The sequence below is a fragment of the Vidua chalybeata genome, chromosome 28 (assembly GCF_026979565.1).
Source record: "Vidua chalybeata isolate OUT-0048 chromosome 28, bVidCha1 merged haplotype, whole genome shotgun sequence".
Taxonomy (NCBI): Eukaryota; Metazoa; Chordata; class Aves; order Passeriformes; family Viduidae; genus Vidua; species Vidua chalybeata.
Window position 1 is genome coordinate 604,448 of NC_071557.1, and position 17,394 is coordinate 621,841.

General features: G+C 58.9%; 2 protein-coding genes across 2 annotated transcripts; both read left to right on the top strand.

Moving 5' to 3' along the window:
* Nucleotides 1-1,211: 1,211 nt before the first annotated feature.
* On the top strand, nt 1,212-13,574 carry RAB11FIP1 (RAB11 family interacting protein 1). The gene is made up of 7 exons (XM_053966285.1): nt 1,212-1,540; nt 4,341-4,783; nt 4,959-5,751; nt 6,677-8,926; nt 9,996-10,101; nt 10,968-11,231; nt 12,541-13,574. Exons 1-6 carry the CDS (start codon nt 1,212-1,214, stop codon nt 11,184-11,186), a joined length of 4,140 nt encoding a protein of 1,379 aa, XP_053822260.1. The 3' UTR covers nt 11,187-11,231; nt 12,541-13,574.
* Nucleotides 13,575-14,054: 480 nt separating this feature from the next.
* On the top strand, nt 14,055-17,283 carry BRF2 (BRF2 RNA polymerase III transcription initiation factor subunit). The gene is made up of 4 exons (XM_053966298.1): nt 14,055-14,228; nt 14,784-14,843; nt 15,038-15,359; nt 15,836-17,283. The coding sequence occupies exons 1-4, from the start codon at nt 14,075-14,077 to the stop codon at nt 17,058-17,060; spliced, it is 1,761 nt and encodes a 586-aa protein (XP_053822273.1). The 5' UTR covers nt 14,055-14,074; the 3' UTR covers nt 17,061-17,283.
* Nucleotides 17,284-17,394: the final 111 nt, after the last annotated feature.

Here is a 17,394-nt window from a genome sequence, read left to right on the forward strand (position 1 = left end):
CCGGGGCCGTGGCCAGCAGGGAGAAGCCGGGCTCTGCCCGTGCTCCCACGGCCCGGGAGGGCCGGCAGAGCTGCCAGAGCTGCCGGTGCCACCTCCCGGTGCCGGGGAAATCCCAGCTCCTGCACGGGAACCGCACCCGGGATGCTGCAGGGTCTCCCTGCTGGGATCCTCCCCCGCTGGAAAGCCCAGCACAGGGCAGGCCCCTCGGCCTCACACCCCCCTGCACACACACCTGTGCACCCCACGGGCCGGACCCCCGCACCTGCACACGCACCTGTGCACCCCACGGGCCGGACCCCCGCACCTGGACACACACCTGTGCACCCCACGGGCCGGACCCCCGCACCTGCACACGCACCTGTGCACCCCACGGGCCGGACCCCCGCACCTGGACACGCACCTGTGCACCCCACGGGCCGGACCCCCGCACCTGCACACGCACCTGTGCACCCCACGGGCCGGACCCCCGCACCTGCACACGCACCTGTGCACCCCACGGGCCGGACCCCCGCACCTGCACACGCACCTGTGCACCCCACGGGCCGGACCCCCGCACCTGCACACGCACCTGTCTGCACTCACAGGCACCTGTGCACCCTGAAATGCCTGCACAGGGCCCTGCACCAAACCATGCACACCTGAACTCACCTGTACCTACACCTGTACACAGCCGTGCATAGACACATGTACACATATACCTGTACTCACCTGTACACACCCGTGCACACCTGTACTCACCTGTACTCACCTGCACACACCCGTGCACACTAACCTGTACATACCTGTACTAACCTGTACACACCTGTACACACCTGTACACACCTGTACTCACCTGTACACACCAACCTGTACATACCTGTACTAACCTGTACTCACCTGTACACACCCGTGCACACTCACCTGTACACACCTGTACTCACCTGTACACACCCGTGCACACTAACCTGTACACACCTGTACACACCTGTACACACCTGTACACACCCATGCACACTAACCTGTACACACCTGTACACACCTGTACACACCTGTACACACCTGTACACACCTGTACACCCAGGCCCCGCCCCCTCAGGCCCCGCCCTCTCCGCGCTCTCGCGAGAGGGGCGTGGCGGGGCGGGGCGCCCCGGGTGCCGCCGCCGCCGCTGCCGGCCCGTCCCGTCCCGTCCCATTCGCGGCCCCGTCCCCGGCGCCGCCGGTCGCTCGCTGCCATGGCGGGCGCGGCCCCGGGCTGGGCGCCCACCCACGTGCGGGTGACGGTGCTGCGGGCGCGGGGGCTGCGCGCCAAGGCGGCGGCGGGCGGCAGCGACGCGTACGCGGTGATGGCGCTGGGCCGCGACAAGTTCCGCACGTCGGTGGCCGAGCGGTGCCGGGGCGAGCCGCTGTGGCGGGAGGAGGCCACGTTCGAGCTGCCGGCGCGGCCCGCCGCGCTGCGCCTCACGGTGCTGCACCGCGCCCTGGCCGGCGCCGACAAGTTCCTGGGCCGCGCCGAGGTGGAGCTGGCCGCGCTCAGGGACGACGGCGGCCGGCGGCACACGAGGTGCGACCGGGGGGGCTCCGCTGGGACGCCCTGGGCCAGCGGGAGGCGAGGGCTGCTGTGTCCCGCGGGAGAGGGGTGGGCTGTCCCAGGGTGCCCCGTGTCCCGCGGGAGCTGGGGAGAAGGATGGGGTGGCCCCTCCGGCTCCTGCGGAGGTTGTTTTTTTGGGGGGGTGTGTCGCAGCCCCACGGCCGCCAGGGAGAGGTTTGGAGGGGAGCTGTGCGCGCCTCGGAGGTGTGGGAGAGCGAGGAGGGGGCTTCTGTGCCCCACGGGGGGCTGGGGAGGACGTTGAGGGGCGCCTCTTGAAGGGGGTGAGGTTCTGTGAGGAGCCCCAGCTCCCCGTGGGATGTCCCTGTTCCCTCTGTGCTCCTCAGGTGTGGGGGAGACCCCTGTGCCCCCATGGCAGCCCGTGTGTCCCGCAGTCTGGGGGTCACCCTGTGCCCCAGAGCAGTGTGGGGGGGGGTTCTGGTGGGGGGCTCTTGTTCCCCACAGGAAGCCCCAGAGGTGCCCACGGGGTGACTCCTCGGAGCAGGTGAGCCCTAGGAGCTGTTCCAGCCGGTCCTGCCTGGTCCTTGGGCTTGATTTTCAAACATTTCCGTGTGAGCGCTGACACTGCAGAGGAAACAGCCAGCCTGACCCCCGAAGCCTGATGTCCTCCTTCCAGCAGGGGCTCCGACAGCCGGTTATTTATTTTTGCTAACAAAAAGCGTGCCAGGGTGGGTAATTCCACCTTCCACGGGCTGACTCCGAGCCGGGGCCGCTCCTGCCCAGCGCCAGCCCCGTGTCACGCTGGCTGCTTTGAACACAAACACGGTGAAACCCAGGGGTGGTGCCCGGGAGGGTTTTACAGGGAGTCAGCAGCCCTTGTAATGTGCTGTGAGTCACCTTCCTCCCCTGGCTCACCTGAGCAGCGCCGCCGAGCCGTCCCCGCTTGGCAAGGCTTAATTAGGCCGCGGGTTCATTAAGGCTGTGTCAGACTCTGCTGTGTTTACACTGCGGAGCCCCTTGGTCAGCAGAGCTCAGGGCCGGTGCCTCGGGCTCCCGGGCGCGTTCCTTTGTGTCTGGGCAAAGGAAAATTGAGGGGGAGAAAAGAGGAAAAACACAGCTTTGGTACTCCTGGGGAAATTTCTCACGTTTTCAGTTGTTTCCAGCCCTCGGTTTCCTGTTGGATGCCTGTTTTGTTCTTGCTGCCATGGTGATGTGTAGCCATAAAGGGCTAGTTTTATTTGGAAAATAGATAGGTGTTGATTTTGATTGACAGGTGCTTGCTAACACCACAAATGCCACTAATGAGATTTTTTTGTGGTTTGGGGGGTGTGTCAGTCCGTGATTTCCTTCCAGGGGTGCTGCTTTCAGCGGGGCTGAGCTGCTTTGCTGAACACGGTGTTTGCCCGTGGCTCAATTGTGGCACCGAAGCCCTGCAAGCACAGGATGCTCCCAGAAATCACTTTGGAACAAAAGTGCCCAGTGCTGGCTCATGTTAAAGGCAAAGGGGTTGTGATTCCCGGGCTGCTGCAGCTCCAGGGACTGGGCAAAGCCTCGGTCTCCTGATTAAAAGCCCTTCCCTGGGTGTCTTGAAACCCCAGGCCAGAGCACCTGACTGTCACTCAAGTGTTCATTTAGAGTCACAGAATCCCAGAATGGACCTTAAAGCCCATCTTGTTCCACCCCCTGCCCTGGGCAGGGACAACTTCCACTCGAACATTGCTCCAAACGTGGCCTTGAACACTCTGAGGGACAGGACAGACACAGCTTCTCCAGGATCAGGGCCTCACCACTCTCAGAGGGAGGAATTTCTTCTGCATTTCCCTCTGAAGTGTCTGTAGCAGATTCCTGAATCCATCTCCTTGGGTTATCCCCATTAGTTTTGAATTTTCTCTGGAGCAGATCACCTTTTCCTGTTCTCTTTTGTTGCTCCCAGTATACCTTTGGAGGTTGAAGTGCAAATTTGATGGCAGGGCACATTTGCATGCTCTGTTTGCTGCCTTTATTTTCCCATTCCAGCTGGCGAGGAGGAGGAAACAAAGCAGTTTCCAGGCAGCCTTTCCTATGGGTTCTGTGGGGTCGGGAATGCTGCGGTTCCATCAACAAACAAAACCATACTGGTGTGCAGTGCTGATCATTCTCTGTGCTGGCTCAGATGCGGTTTGCGTGTCACCGAGGGGTGGTTGAGGGCGTGAGGGTGGTGGGATTGTGGTTTGGGATGCCCTGGGCACTGCCCACGCCGAGCTCCACACTGGGGAGCTGCGTTTGGGGAGGGAGAAGGCTCTGGCTGAGCAATGCCCTTCCTGGTGCGTGCCAGTCACGAGCCTGGAGAGGTGAGTGGAAATCCCCGAGGTCTGTGAGGCTGGGGCTGGCTCTCTGGTGTTGATTAGGGGTTCCTTGCCTTGGCTTAAGAGGCATTAAGGAGCTGGAATGAAAGGTATGAGGGCGTGGGACGCGTGTGCAGCTCTGAGGCTGCTGCTCTCGCTCCACTTCAAAGCCGTGGCCCCTGCCAGTGTCAGGAGGAGAGATGAAAGGGCAGAGGAGAGTGGCTGAGCTGAAATACAGGAATTCCATGATTGTGCCTCTGTTTTTTCTCCTTTTTTTTTAACCCTTCCTGATCTGGTTTTAAACCAAATCTTACTAATAACCTTCTGTTTATGATAAGGAATGTTTTCTTTGCCACCTGGGGCTGTGACCGTGACGTCACCGTAAGATAAAAGGCTTTCTTTTCCTCCACTGTGGGCTGATTTTTCAGCCATAAGCGCCCTCTGTGTTCTCAGTTGCTGGTGGTTTTAAAGAAATCTCCTTGTTGCTGCAGGTGGTACAAGCTTCGCTCCAAACCAGGGAAGAAGGAGAAAGAGAGAGGGGAGATCGAGGTGGATATCCAGTTCATGAGGAGCAACATGACAGCCAGCATGTTTGACCTGTCCATGAAGGACAAGCCCCGCTCTCCCTTTGGGAAGCTCAAAGACAAGCTCAAGGGCAAGAGGAGCAGCGGCCTCTCGGACACGGCGTCGGAGATCGTCCCCAGCACCTCCCACTCCCCTGCTGACAGCGAGGATGAGGCAGTGGAGAAGGAGAAGAAGAAATCCAAGTTCAAAGCGCTGTTCTCCAAGCCCGGCCTGCAGAAGACGTCCCTGTCCCAGTCCATGTCAGTGCTGCCCACTCAGCAGCCCCTCACCCAGAGGGTTCGGCTGCGGCCCAGCGACTTCCAGGCGCAGTGGGATGAGGAGGAGCCCGAGACCTCTCCTGCCTCAGAACGTGAGTGTTGGCACAAAACCTTCCCCCGAAGGGCTCTTTACACTTTTCACAGCACTGGTTAAATTCTCCTTTCTGAACAAATCCATAGGAAGTCCCTGCTGGCACTGAGGCTGTGAGTAGTGTCAGAGAAAAGATTGTTCTTGCGTCTTGAATTTCTCCCTGTTTTTTTTTCCAGGATCCTTTGAAAGTGTGCCGGAACAGAAGCCAGCTCCTTCTCCTCTGTTTAAATCTCGTAAACCAGCCTTTTTGGACAGTAGGCAGCTAACCCAAGGAACCACTAACCACACCAAAAAGGATGGGCTCTCTTTGTTCAGTGGCCTTAAATCCAAAAGCGATCCCGTGTCCAAGTCTAGTCTGTGCATCAATGGCAGTCACATCTATATGGAAGAGACCACGACGAAGGACAAGACTCCAACCTCTTCCCCCTCTCCTCACAACCTCAGGAGGAAGCAGCTCTTTGCTTCAGAGGAGAACCTGTCCTCCAGGCCCACTAAATCACCTGAAGAGATGGGGAGAACCGCTCCTGGGCAGGCTTTCTCTGGCTCCACATCCTTGGAGACCTTCAAGTCCATGACTTTGCCATCATACAAACTGCTCAGCAGTGAGGAGCACCTGGACACCAGCATTCCACCAAGCGTCGAGGCTGTTAGAGAGACCAAAAAACCAGAGCACAAAAAGTCTGCCTTGCTCTCCCTGGTCACTGGGAAGAAGGAAACGGTGAAGCCCAGCGATGCTGAGGTTATTCCCGACAGGACCCTGCAGAGTGAGGAAAACACAATTCCAGAAGAGAAGAGTGAAGAGGAGGCCAAATGCCCCGAAGCCCCAGCAGATGTGGGCAGAGGGAGCCCGTCAGGAGACGCTCAGCACGCGGAGGAGGCCGTCACAACCAAGCAGCTGCTCAGCCCTTGTGAGGAGGAACGGAAACCCGAGAAAGCTGCACCAGCCAAGACCAAAGCTGTGAAACCCAGGTGAGTCCCAGCTGCTGGCAGGAGTCGGGGTGGGCAGTGCTGGTGGCAGGTGGCAGTGGGCTGTGCCTGCCACACCTGGGCTCAGGTGCTGCTCTGTGGGTACCTGCGGGTTTTACGCTGGCCTTGGGCGCTTTGATAGCAAAGAGCAACTCCCAAGTTCTTCCTCAGGGTGAAAAAAAGATGGATGTAGGGGTGCTCCTTGTAAGTGATGCTGAAATAGTGGTTCTCTAGCGCAGGAGGCACCTGGCAGGTGCTGAAGGGGTGAATTTTCTTGCTGGATCTCTTGCACAAACTAACTCTGTCTGAGCTGTGTGGCTGCAGCCTCCCCAGGGTCTGAAATGCCCGTTCTAACGTCTCTGCTTTCCTCTTCCCTACTTGGCTGTGGTCTTCCAAAGGGTAGCCTTGGAGCCCTTCTGCTTCTGGCATCGTTCACAGCAACACAGAGGGATTTTGTGTGGATTTGTAGGCAAGGCTTTTTCGGAAATTCTGCTCTTTTATCCTTCATACAAATATATAAATTTTGTATGAGGTTTATTAGATGTATATGTAGGTGTGCCCTACTAATAAGGCTGTGTTCTGTGTGTGTCCCTAACTCTAACTCCTCCTTTTCAGTGCTTCTAAGTCTAAGTTTCTTGCCTGTGCAGTGTTTTACGTACTACTAAACCTGCTTGGGGTGCAAAGAGACGGTGCTTAAAGCAGCAAAACCAAGCTCTGCAGCAGGAGAGTTCTGACATAAGCCCAGTGCTTGGTAAAGGTGCAGTTAAGGATGTAAAGTCTCACAGACAGGGGACCTCTCTCTGAGGTCTCTTTAAGGTATAGCTCATCTCCAGCGGCAGAGCTGATGGAGGCTGGTGCTAGAGCTTGTCTGTTCCTGCCTCGTGTTGCATCTGCAAGTGACATGCGAGTTTTTTGTCCCTTTTTGCAGACTGGGCCTGTCTCCAGAGGAGGAACCCAAAGCCACGCTTCCTACTCTTGCACCTGACCCCCTCCCTGCTTTTCTCTCTGTGCACCGTATCAGCAGTGCCAATAATCCTTTTATTTCTGAAGTGGGGCAGACAGTCCAAGTGCCAGACTCTGAAAACATCACTAGTTCTCCTGCCTCTCTCACTTCTGCTTTTGCTGCAGAGCTCTGGAATGACAAGAACCCCTTTACTCCTGAGAGGGACAGGGCATCCAGAGCCCTGGATCCCGACAGCATCACCCGTTTCCCTTCATCCCATCATCCTGCAGCCTCTGTTCCCAAAGCGCCTCTTCCTGGGCAAGTCTCTGCCAGGGGAAATAATCCTTTTGCTGCTGACTGGGGGCAGGGTCCTGAGGGCTCTGAGGCTTCCCGGGGTCTCTCTGGCCCACGCACACCTTCTGTCCCCTCTGACTGTCCTTTCAGTGACAACAATCCCTTCGTGTCCAAGCGTGGGGGACGGGCAGTGCCAGGTTCCCAGGCTGGTTCTTCCCTTTCCTGCCTGCCTGGTGGGGAGGGCTGTTCCTCTGCAGGACACCCTGCTCGTGGTGCTTCGGGGGGCTCTGCAGATGTGGCTTTAAACAGAGATGTCACAGCTGTGCCAGACCCTCTGGACACCTTGCCTGACCCCCCTTTTGGCCCCCCTGGGCTGGCTCCAGAGCCACACTGGGATTCTGCTGGGCTTCAGCCTGAGGATTCCTTGGAAAGCAGCAAGCCAGGCCGTGGGAAATCTGTGTCCTTCGTCCTTGGGGAATGGCAGGGTGTTCCATCAGGTGATGAGGGCTTGGGTGGGCAGGAAGGTGGAGAGCAGCCCCTGGATTCCAGTGGGAGGTTACAGGTGGGTTCAGGGGCAGCAGGAGAGCGAGCAGGGTTTGGGGGTGAGCTGGGAGAAGGGGGTGACCCATCGACAGAGCTCTCTGGGCACAGCACACATCCCACCTGGAACAGTGATGGAACAGCTGTGGAGGTCACTGGTGTGAGCACTGAGCCCTGCACGAGGGGTGACAAAGGCTTTGTGTCTCTCTCCAAGTGCAGTGACAGCCTCGTGCCAGAGGCTGACCAGGCACCCGAGAGCGAGCTCAGGGAGGAGCAGGAGACCTGTGGTGGAAAGCAGTGGGCAGAACGTGTGCCCGTGTTAGAGCCCCAGGCACCTCCACCTGCTGGAAACGAGCCACTTCCTCAAGTCCAGCCAACGCCGAGAGCCTGCACGGTGTCCCCTGGGGAAGGGGAGCCAGGGAGGGCTGGCAGCAAGGTCCTTGTCCCCCCAAAGCCAGCCCCACGACTGGCTGTACTGCTGAGGGAGTCCCCAGCGAGTCCCCAGGCTGAGCTAAGGGGTGATGTTCCTGCGTCAGGGGATGGTGCAAAATCCACCCCAGGGCTCCCTGAAGGCTCAGCTGCTCGTGGGTGCCTCCCTCAAGGGGGCTCCTTGGAGGCTGTCGCCCCTGCAGTGACACCCAGAGGTAAGAGCAGTGGCAGGCCTTTAGAAAAGGAAGGTGGTGATTTATGTGTCACTCTCACAAATGTCAGGTCTGCCATTCCTGCTCCCGGCGACCGGGGCTCGGCACTGGCCGCTCTTCCCGTGATCCCGGAGGGAGGCTCCGATGACGAGCTGCTGGGGGACTGCCAGGTCAGCTGTGGGGCCACTGCAGGTGACAGAGGTGTTCTGGGGAATGGAGAGCAGCCCCGAGGTGTGACACCTTTGCATGGAGAACAGGGAGAGCTCTCTGAGAGCTCTGCTGCAGCCCCGGTGATCCCGGCTGCTCCGGGAGGAGGAGCAGGAGCCGTTCCTGGTGCTTGTGAGCCAGGGGGTTTGGCTGTGCTGCCAGCTGCAGTGGGTGCTCCCAGGGTCTGTGTCCAGGGAGCTGACTCAGGCTTAGGTGTGACACCTCATTCCAGGGAGTGTGACAGTCATTTTGGGAAACAAGAGCTGGAAAGGAGTGCAGGTGCTGAGGAGCGTGCAGAGTGTGACTTCTCTGAGCCTTCTGCTTTCTCTTCCTCCCTGTCAAGTCCTTGCCAGCCCCACTCTTCCTCTCATTCCCTTCTCTCTGACACCCCAAGTCGTAGAGCAGAGTCTCCGAAAAAGCCAACAGCCGAGGGCTTCGCAGATAAAGCGGGAAATTCGGGCAAGAAGAAACTTCTCCAGGCACGGGTTTCACCCTCTGAAACGTTCCCTAACCAAACCCCACGGGGTGCTGAAACCATGTCTCCCAAGCACAGGTGAGACATGTGGGGATCACAGCAGGTACCTCCGTGCAGCTGTGAGCTTTGCTTTGCTCTCTGGGTGCAGATCTGTCCCTGAGGCTGCTGGATCAGACCAGGACAGCCCTGACTTCCTCTGGGGCTGGGTTTGTCAGGCTTGGCTGCTGTCACCCCGCGCGGGGTTGCTGCTGGCTCCAGGAGGGTCTGTGCAGCTCCTCAGGGGGAGCAGCTGCTCCTCACAGCTCTTGGGGGAGCTTAGGGAAAGTGCAGGGGGAATGGAGGGAATGGAGTCACTCCATCCCACTGGCCAAAGGGCCTGGGGCTGAGCTGTTTGTCAGACCTGGAGAAAGGACACCTGATCAATGGGGTGCTTCGTTTCCTGGCTGAGTGGGCTCCTCAGGGATCACCACCACTGGTGCAGCTCAGGCTGCTCCTGGAGCTGCAGCTCCTGCTCTGTGGGAGTGGTGCCACCGCCCTGTCAGCCCTCGAGACTTCACCTGCAGAGCTCTGCCTGGGGTCTAGGACACCTCTGGGCCTGCGTTTGCTGGAATAGAAGGAAAATTTTGTTCCTGTGTTAAAATCGGTGCTGTAAGTCCTGTGCGGGCAAATAATGACAGCACTTCCTCACAGCTGGTGATGTCAGTTCAGATTGGACGAGGCCTAACACTCAGGACAGAAGTATTTGGTATGTTGTAAGATCACAAATATGTTCTGATTAGGAAAGTCAGGCTGAAATACCAGTTTCTGAGGGATCAGAGTAACTGCCCCGTGTTCTGTCTCCTCGTGTAGCCTGACCTGGCTTTTCTTCCATCACACACACAGGGTGTAGTTCCCTTCCTGCTGCTGCTTTATCTCCAATGCTTTAAGTCAATAAAGATAGTAGAGAACTGGACAATACTTTAAAAAACCCTGTGGCTTAGAAATACCTTGTCTTCCTGAAGCTGAATCTCTTTTCTCTCAGGACACAGAGCAGGGAGGGAATCGTCCCCAATTTCTTGTATTTGTTCTCAGTCTAAAGATCTGTGTCGTGCTGCTGTTACCTCTTCTGCCTGAACAACAGGTCCCTTTTTTTTTTTTCCTGTTGCAGACTCCATCCTGTGAAGCCAATGAATGCCATGGCAAACAAGCCTCAGAGCAAGAACTTGAATGTCATCAGCACCATGAATGAAAAGCTGCTGGAAATGAGTGTGAAGGTACGGAGGGAAGTGGCACTTTCACTGCCCAAGCTTTGATTTCATTGAAGAGTTTGTGTATTCCAGATAGCTGGGACAGGAACATCCTTTTGGTCAGCCCCCAAGAGTGGGATCAGTCCTTAAATGCTTATTTTCTTGCAGACTGACCTATAATAGAGCTGGGGCTCGTGTTTTGTGGGGGAGGTTCTCAGGCACAGCCACTTCCTTGGAGCACACTCGTGCAGCTGGGTCAGCAGTGGGACTGAGAGGAGCTTTCAGCATAATCCTGGTCTCAAGAGAGACCTCCAGGCTTGAGGCAGGCTGATCCCAAAGGCTGGGAGCATCCCTGGGTCAGCAGGGAAAATCACGGGTTCCCTTTGGGGTTTTTTGAGGAAATAGGGAAGTTAGAACTGAAATTACAGCAGTGCCTCCTTCTGGTGAGAGGGGAGGGGATGGGAGTTGAGTGATTCAAACTGACACGCTGCTGTTCCAAGGGGGTTGAAAACTTGCAGTGGGTGTTGTGCTGTTCTGATTCCACCTAAACTGTGTGTGATGCCCCACAGGAGCCTGTTGTGCTCGCTCTCCCTGCCTGGCAGTGTTCTGGGAGCTGGAGGAATCAGCAGAAGCTGCCCAGTACCTCTCATGCTGCTTGAGGGTTAAAACCAGATTTTTCAAAGGAATGGGAAGAAACAGCAAAGGCCTGGGTGGGCGTTTCTTGCTGTTTACCTTGAATTTGGCTTTCCCAGAGTGCATTGAAGCAGCTGGTTTAAGCTTTACCAGGTTTGTTTGGCAGCAGCTGTCACCGTGCTGGTCTGTGTGTTGTGTGTCTGGTTTGGAATGTCCTGTGCCTGCTCTGACCTGTTTTCTCTCCCTCCCTCCCTCCCAAGAAATATGATCCCTCAGACCCGGCCTATGCCTATGCTCAGCTGACACACGATGAGCTGATCCAGCTGGTGCTGAAACAGAAGGATACCATTACCAGGAAGGACCTCCAGGTGCGGGAGCTCGAGGACTACATCGACAACCTGCTTGTCAGAGTCATGGAAGAAACCCCAAACATCCTCCGCGTGTCCATGGCTGGCAACAAAAAAGCTGGGAAGATGTGAAGGGTCTGGGGGCGTCTGGCAAGGACTGAATTCCCCCAGAGGAGGGTGAGGAGCTGGTGGTGCTGGTTGTGCTGCTCACAGAAAATGGCCTTTTCCTGTTTCTGCCTTGAGCAACCCTCGGATTGATCAATAGTTCCATCAGGTGTTGTCATGAAGTCACCTTACCATATTTATTTTTTGTTTCCTTCCCATTATTTGGGGAGGTCAGGCATTAATCCAAAGGCAGGTTGTGATGGGAAGGAGGAGGGTTTTTGATGTGTTTTGCTTCCCAGCAAGGCGCTGATGATCCTTTAGGAAGATTTTTTAAAATGGTTTTGTTTTGTAGCAGCTTTTAGAGATCAGTTACTTTTCTTTCCACATCTGAAGTCGTAGTGCAATATAAATCCTTGTACAGTAGAGCTTGAGGATTTGATTGTTTTTAAAATAATAATTAATTATGCTGGAGAAGTCCAAAGATGGCCCAGCTTCAGAGCTGGGCTGTAATTTAAAAGGAATTAATGCCCTGAAAGTTGACCATAAGCTGACCAAATCAGTTCATCTCATCGAGTGGACATTCCCAGGAGTCCTTCAAGGGAAAGTTGACAGGTTTTTTTTGGAGTAGGAGACATTGAGGTTCACGGTACGTTTCTACCATAGGAATGGCACCAATGAATTCAGGCCAAAGGTACATTGTAAATCAGAAGCTTTTCTCTTAGTGTCTTAAGTTCCTGCTCTGGAGGTTGTTCAGAGCAGGCAGAGGCTGCCCTGGCTGTGCCCCGTGCTCTGCTCTCACACCTTGTGCCCTGTGGGAGCTCTGTGACCGTTTCCCTTTCACACTGCATGGAGGAAACAGAAATCCTCTGGGGTTTGGAGCTGGGGCTCACCTTGAGGGCCCCTGCAAGGTGAGGAGCCTTGCAGTGCTTCCTGCTGGCAGTGCAGCCGGGGGCTGGGGCTCCCTGCTGCTGCCCCTGGGAGGAAAGCCTTGAGTGGCTGAGGGTGTGCTGGACACTCCCGAGCTCCTGGGGCTCCCGGGGGGCTCAGGGGTGTTCTCCCCATGCCCTCAGGCTGGGGGAGCAGCCAGCACAGCTTCCCCCGCTGCAAACCGAGCAGTTTGCTGAGCTCTGGGCACAGACCAAAGCAGCAGATGCCTTTGGGGACCCCTGGGAGCTACCAGGGCAGGGGGAGCCCATGAAAGGCTTAGAGGGAAGCTGGAAAACCAACAGAGCCCTGCAAAGGACCAAAGCTTCATGAGGACCAAAGCTTAAAGCTTCCCAGCCCGAATTCTGTGGGAATAAACACTCCTACCTTTGGAAATCCTTGGGTTACCGGGTCACTCCTGGCCCAGGGGTGAGTTTCTAACTCCATTTCTCTTCAGGAAAGCACTTTACTGAGGCACTGGAGCAGCTGGATGGACTCTCACCCTGTGAGCAGCCTGCTTACAGTGTCACAAACCACTGGAGATCTCAAATGCTGTGTTTTGTGGCGAGGAGCAGTTTGATAGATGTGCACAGAGATGTAAACATTCATTAGAAAAAATCCAAGAAATGCTGCTAATGGCATTTTTATTGCTGTTTATGCCTGCTACCAAAAAGTCTGGAGCTGTCCCTCATGGGCAGCCTGACCTCCGACAAGCCTCAGGAGCCGAGTCGTGCAAGACTTGAGGTACTTTTATCTCATTGTAGTGTTCTCTGAGCAGCGAGGGCGCTCTCCCCTTTCTGCTGTGCCCTCTGCTCGGAGTGAAGGCAGCCTTGGTGGTGGTTTCATTCTGAGAGGTGCTGCCCGGCCTCGCTGGAGCCGCTGCTGCCTCCTCGCCTGAGGAAGATGAAGGATTGATTTGTTTCCTCCTCGTGCCTCCGTGGATCTCTGGACACAGGATCCCGTACCTCACTGATAAACTTGTATTTTAGACTTCTTCTCCACTGGGAAGAGTGACCTGCACAGAACCAAAGCAATAAATAATACCATTGTTCACAAAATAAACGACGTTACGCTCCTAGCGGAGATGAGGCCTTAACGGCTGGCACAGCCTGCCCTGGCAGCCCTTCTGTGCCAGCTCCAGCCCTGAGCTGGCTGGAGCCCGAGCTGAGCCTCCTGCCCCGGGCTCCCCTCCCCGAGCAGACCCAGGCCTGGGGGCACGGCGGGTCCCAGTCCTCGACTTGCTCAGCCCCAAAAACCTGGCGCAGCCCTGGTGCCTCGTTTTTATCGGCAGCGCCCGTTAAAGCCTTCCTCTGGTGTCAGGGGACTGGCGTTTTACATCCTCAAGGGCCTTAAGAATCAAATATACTGTTTATTACTGAAGGGTCCAGTGCACGCTCCCTGTTTGTACTCTCTGCTTTTAGCCCAGGTACTGTTTGTTTTTAAACGCCTTTTGGTTGTACGGAACACTAAAATAAAGCCACCTGAAACCCAGTGCTGTGAGCACCGTGTCTTTGTTCCGCAGGAGCAGTTCCAGGGGGGCCTCGTCCCCTCCTTGTGCTCGTCCGCATCTGCAGAGCCGCGCGTTTCTCTGAAGCACCAGCAGAGACCGCGGGGGGCGGCCGGGCCCTCACGGCAGCGCAGGCCTCACGCTGCGGCGGGGATGGCAGGAGGGGGGAGGCCCTCAGGGCCCCTGGGCCTCCGAGCCGCGCTGCTGTGCGGCTCCCCGCCGAGCAGGACGCGCTGTCCCCTCGCTGTCACCCTCGGAGGCGCCGCTCCCGCCGCGGTCCCGGGGCCGCCGCCGCCCCCACCGGGCACCCCCGGCGGAACTGGCGGGGGCGGAACGCAGCGTGCAGCGGCGGCGCCTCGGCCGGGCGGGCGTCGGGACGGACCGCGGGCGGCGCCGCTATTGGTGGGCTCGGGGCGGGCGGCGCCGCTATTGGCTGTTGGCGGTGCGCCCGCCCCAGCGCTCCCCCGGCGCGGCGGCGGCGGCGATGGCGGCGCGGGGCCGGTGCCCCGAGTGCGGGTCGGGGTCGCTGGTGGAGGACGCGCACTACGCGCAGCAGCAGCTGGTCTGCGCCGCCTGCGGCTGCGTCCTGTCCGAGGGGCTCCTCACCACCACCTACACCGACGAGGAGCATCTGCGGGGTACGGCACCGGAACCGGGAGCGTCCGCGCTCGGGGGGCGGGTGCAGGGCCGACGGTCCGCAGCTCGTTTGGGCCTCTCCGAGGCGGTCCGAGAAGCGAAGCGCTCCCCGAGCTGTGTCTCGGAGTGCCCGCGGGGCCGTGCCGGGCACTCTCGGGTCAGACCGGCCGCTCCCCTTCCCTCCCTCCGTCCCCCCCGGTACCGGCGGGGTTTTCCATCCAGGGCACACCCGCAGCGCTTCCCGGCCGGGTCTGGCTTGGAGCCGGTGATGAGCTTGACATTTAAACTGGGGGAATCCCTTATTCTCAAAAGAGACGATTAAAATCTCATTGAAATCTCTTAGGAGAGCTTTAAGTGCAGCGGAGCAGCCCCGAGGCCGGTGCCTGCCTCTGTCTGGAGGGAATCCCCGGCTCAGAGGAGAGCCAAGAGCTCGCTTTTACCGGTGCTGCTCTAACTCAGCGCCCTCAGGCAGTTCTGATTGTTGCAGTCCGGTTCTGTGGGCACGTCTGTGTCCCTGGATTCCCCGCAGGACTGACTGGCCCGCCCCTGTTTTCCAGAGGTCGCCTATTCCCAGAGCACCGGCCAGAAGGAGCAGCTGAGCCGCTGCCTGCAGCGAGGTAAGAGCAGCTCCTGCACACCCCGTCCTCCCTGCCCGCCGCTCCAGTTTGTTTCACCTGCTCCTAGTGGTGGAAAAGTGCCCGAAAGGGCCGGAGCTGAGCCGGGGGAGGGCGGCGCCGGTGCCTGCCTGCCCTGCGGGACTGGGAGGGGCTTTAGAGCGCTGGAATTCCTGGCTCCGCGTCTGCTCCCGCAGGGATCCGGCGGGTCCAGGACCTCTGCAAGGTGCTGCAGCTCCCGGCCGTGTTCGAGGACACGGCCGTGTCCTACTTCCAGAGGGCTCTGCAGCTCCCCGCCTTCCACCTGGTCAGCCTGGAGAAGAAGGAGCTGCTGGGGGGCTGCTGCGTGTTCGTGGCGTGCCGCCAGCACCGCTGGCCCCTGACCATGGGCACCGTGTGCTCCCTGCTCTACGCCAGGCAGGAGCTCTTCGCCAGCGTCTTCCTGAGCCTGCAGAGGGAGCTGGGGCTCTCGGTGCCCGCCCTGAGCCTGGCAGACCTGGTGACAACGCACCTGAACAGGTGAGGGGGCCCTGCCCGCCCCTTGGAGCCCTCGTTTGTGCTGGCTGGGCGGAGAGGCTGGGGTGTGGCCGTGGCCTGAGCTGTGACACCGCTGTGTGCTGGGGCTGGGCTGGCTTTTGGCACTCCCTTGTCACCCCTGGGCTCTGATTCTCATCCTGCCCCGTTCTCCTCAGTTTGGAGAGGGCACAGAGGTGCTCAGGGAGGCACCATGGGGTCCCAGATCTCTGAGGCTGGAAAGAATCTCTGAGGCCGTCGAGTCCAGCCCGTGCCCGGTGCCCACCTTGTCACCCAGCCCAGAGCACGGCGTGCCACCTCCAGGGATGGGGACTCCACCCCCTCCCTGGCAGCAATTCCAGTGCCTGAGAGCCCTTTCCACAAAGAAACTGCTGCTGGTGTCCTCGAGCAGCGGCCACGGCAGGAGCAGGGTGTGTTTGTCCCCGAGGCTCCCCCTGACCGTGGCCCCTTCGCCCCCGCAGCTTCCGGCTGGTGCAGCCCACGGCCAGCGTCCCCGCGCCCTTCCTGGAGGACAAGGAGCAGCTGCTGGCCCGGACCATGGCCATAGTGGAGCTGGCCAGCGAGACGTGGCTGGTGACCGGCCGGCACCCCGTGCCCGTGGTCACGGCCGCGGCGTTCCTGGCCTGGCAGTCGCTGCGGCCCGGCCCGCGCCTCTGCTGCCCCTTGGCGCGGTTCTGCCGCCTGGCGGGGGTGGACCTGCCCCCCCCGGCCCACCTCAGGCTCAGGGAGCTGCTGGAGATCCTGCTGGGAATGGCCTCCCAGCTCTCCTGGCTGCGCGGCTTCCGCTTGGACAAGAGAACCGTGGTGAAGCACATCGGGGACCTGCTGCAGCACCGGCTGCTCCTGCTCAAACGCGCCTTCAGCCAGCAGGACGGGCAGGGCCAGCAGGACACGGCCCCGGGCCAGGGCTCTGGGAGCCAGGGCTCCCTGGACAAGGGCTCTGGGAGCCAGGGCTCCCTGGACAAGGACTCTGGGAGCCAGGGCTCCCTGGATAAGGAGTCTGTGAGCCAGGGCTCCCTGGATAAGGACTCTGGGAGCCAGAGCTGCCCAGGCCAGGGCTCTGGGAGCCAGGGCTCCCTGGATAAGGAGTCTGGGAGCCAGGGCTGCCCAGGCCAGGGCTCTGGGAGCCAGGGCTCCCTGGATAAGGACTCTGTGAGCCCAGGCTCCCCAGATAAGGACTCTGTGAGTAAAGACTCCCCAGGCCAGGGGTGCCCAGGCCAGGACTCTGTGAGCCCAGGCTCCCCAGATAAGGACTCCCTGGATAAGGACTCCCTAGGCCAGGACTCCCCGAGCCAGGGCTGCCCAGGCCAGGACTCTGTGAGCCAGGGCTCCCCAGATAAGGACTCCCTGGATAAGGGCTGCCCAAGCCAGGATTCTATGAGCCAGGGCTCCCTGGATAAGGACTCCCCAGGCCAGGGGTGCCCAGGGCAGGGCCCCCCCAGCTCTCCTGCGGTGGCACAGCGGCAGGGCTGTCCCTGGGCAGGGAAGCAGCAGCGTGGGGGCAGCCTGAGGCCGCTGCTCCCTCCCTGCCTCATCCACCCCAGGAAGAGGCCGCGGCCGGCAGCTCCGAGCGCTCCGGCCGTGGCCCTCACGGGCGACGAGCCCATCTCGGACAGCGAGATCGAGCAGTACCTGCGGAGCCCCGAGGAGATCCGGGCCTTCAGGAAGGCCAAGGCCTGGCCCTGAGGGTGGCCGTGGCCCAGAGGGACGGTTTTGGGACCAGAAGCGTGGAGCCCACCATGGACAGAGTGGTGCTGCAGGGACAGTCGCCCAGGGAATGAGGCTGTGGGGAAGGGGCAGGCTGGGTCCTCCTTAATGTGCTGGACCAAAATGGGCTTTTTATGGAGTGACTGCTTCGGGTCGTGTTACGTTTCTGTTAAAAGCAAATAAAAGTGCAGGTGGCAAGTTTTCCAGGGCAGCCTCACCTTGGACTTCTCATTCTTCAGCAGAATGACTTTGTGAGGGTCAAAACACTGCAGGCCAGGCTGTATTTGAACATGCAGTCCGAGAGAAATCACAG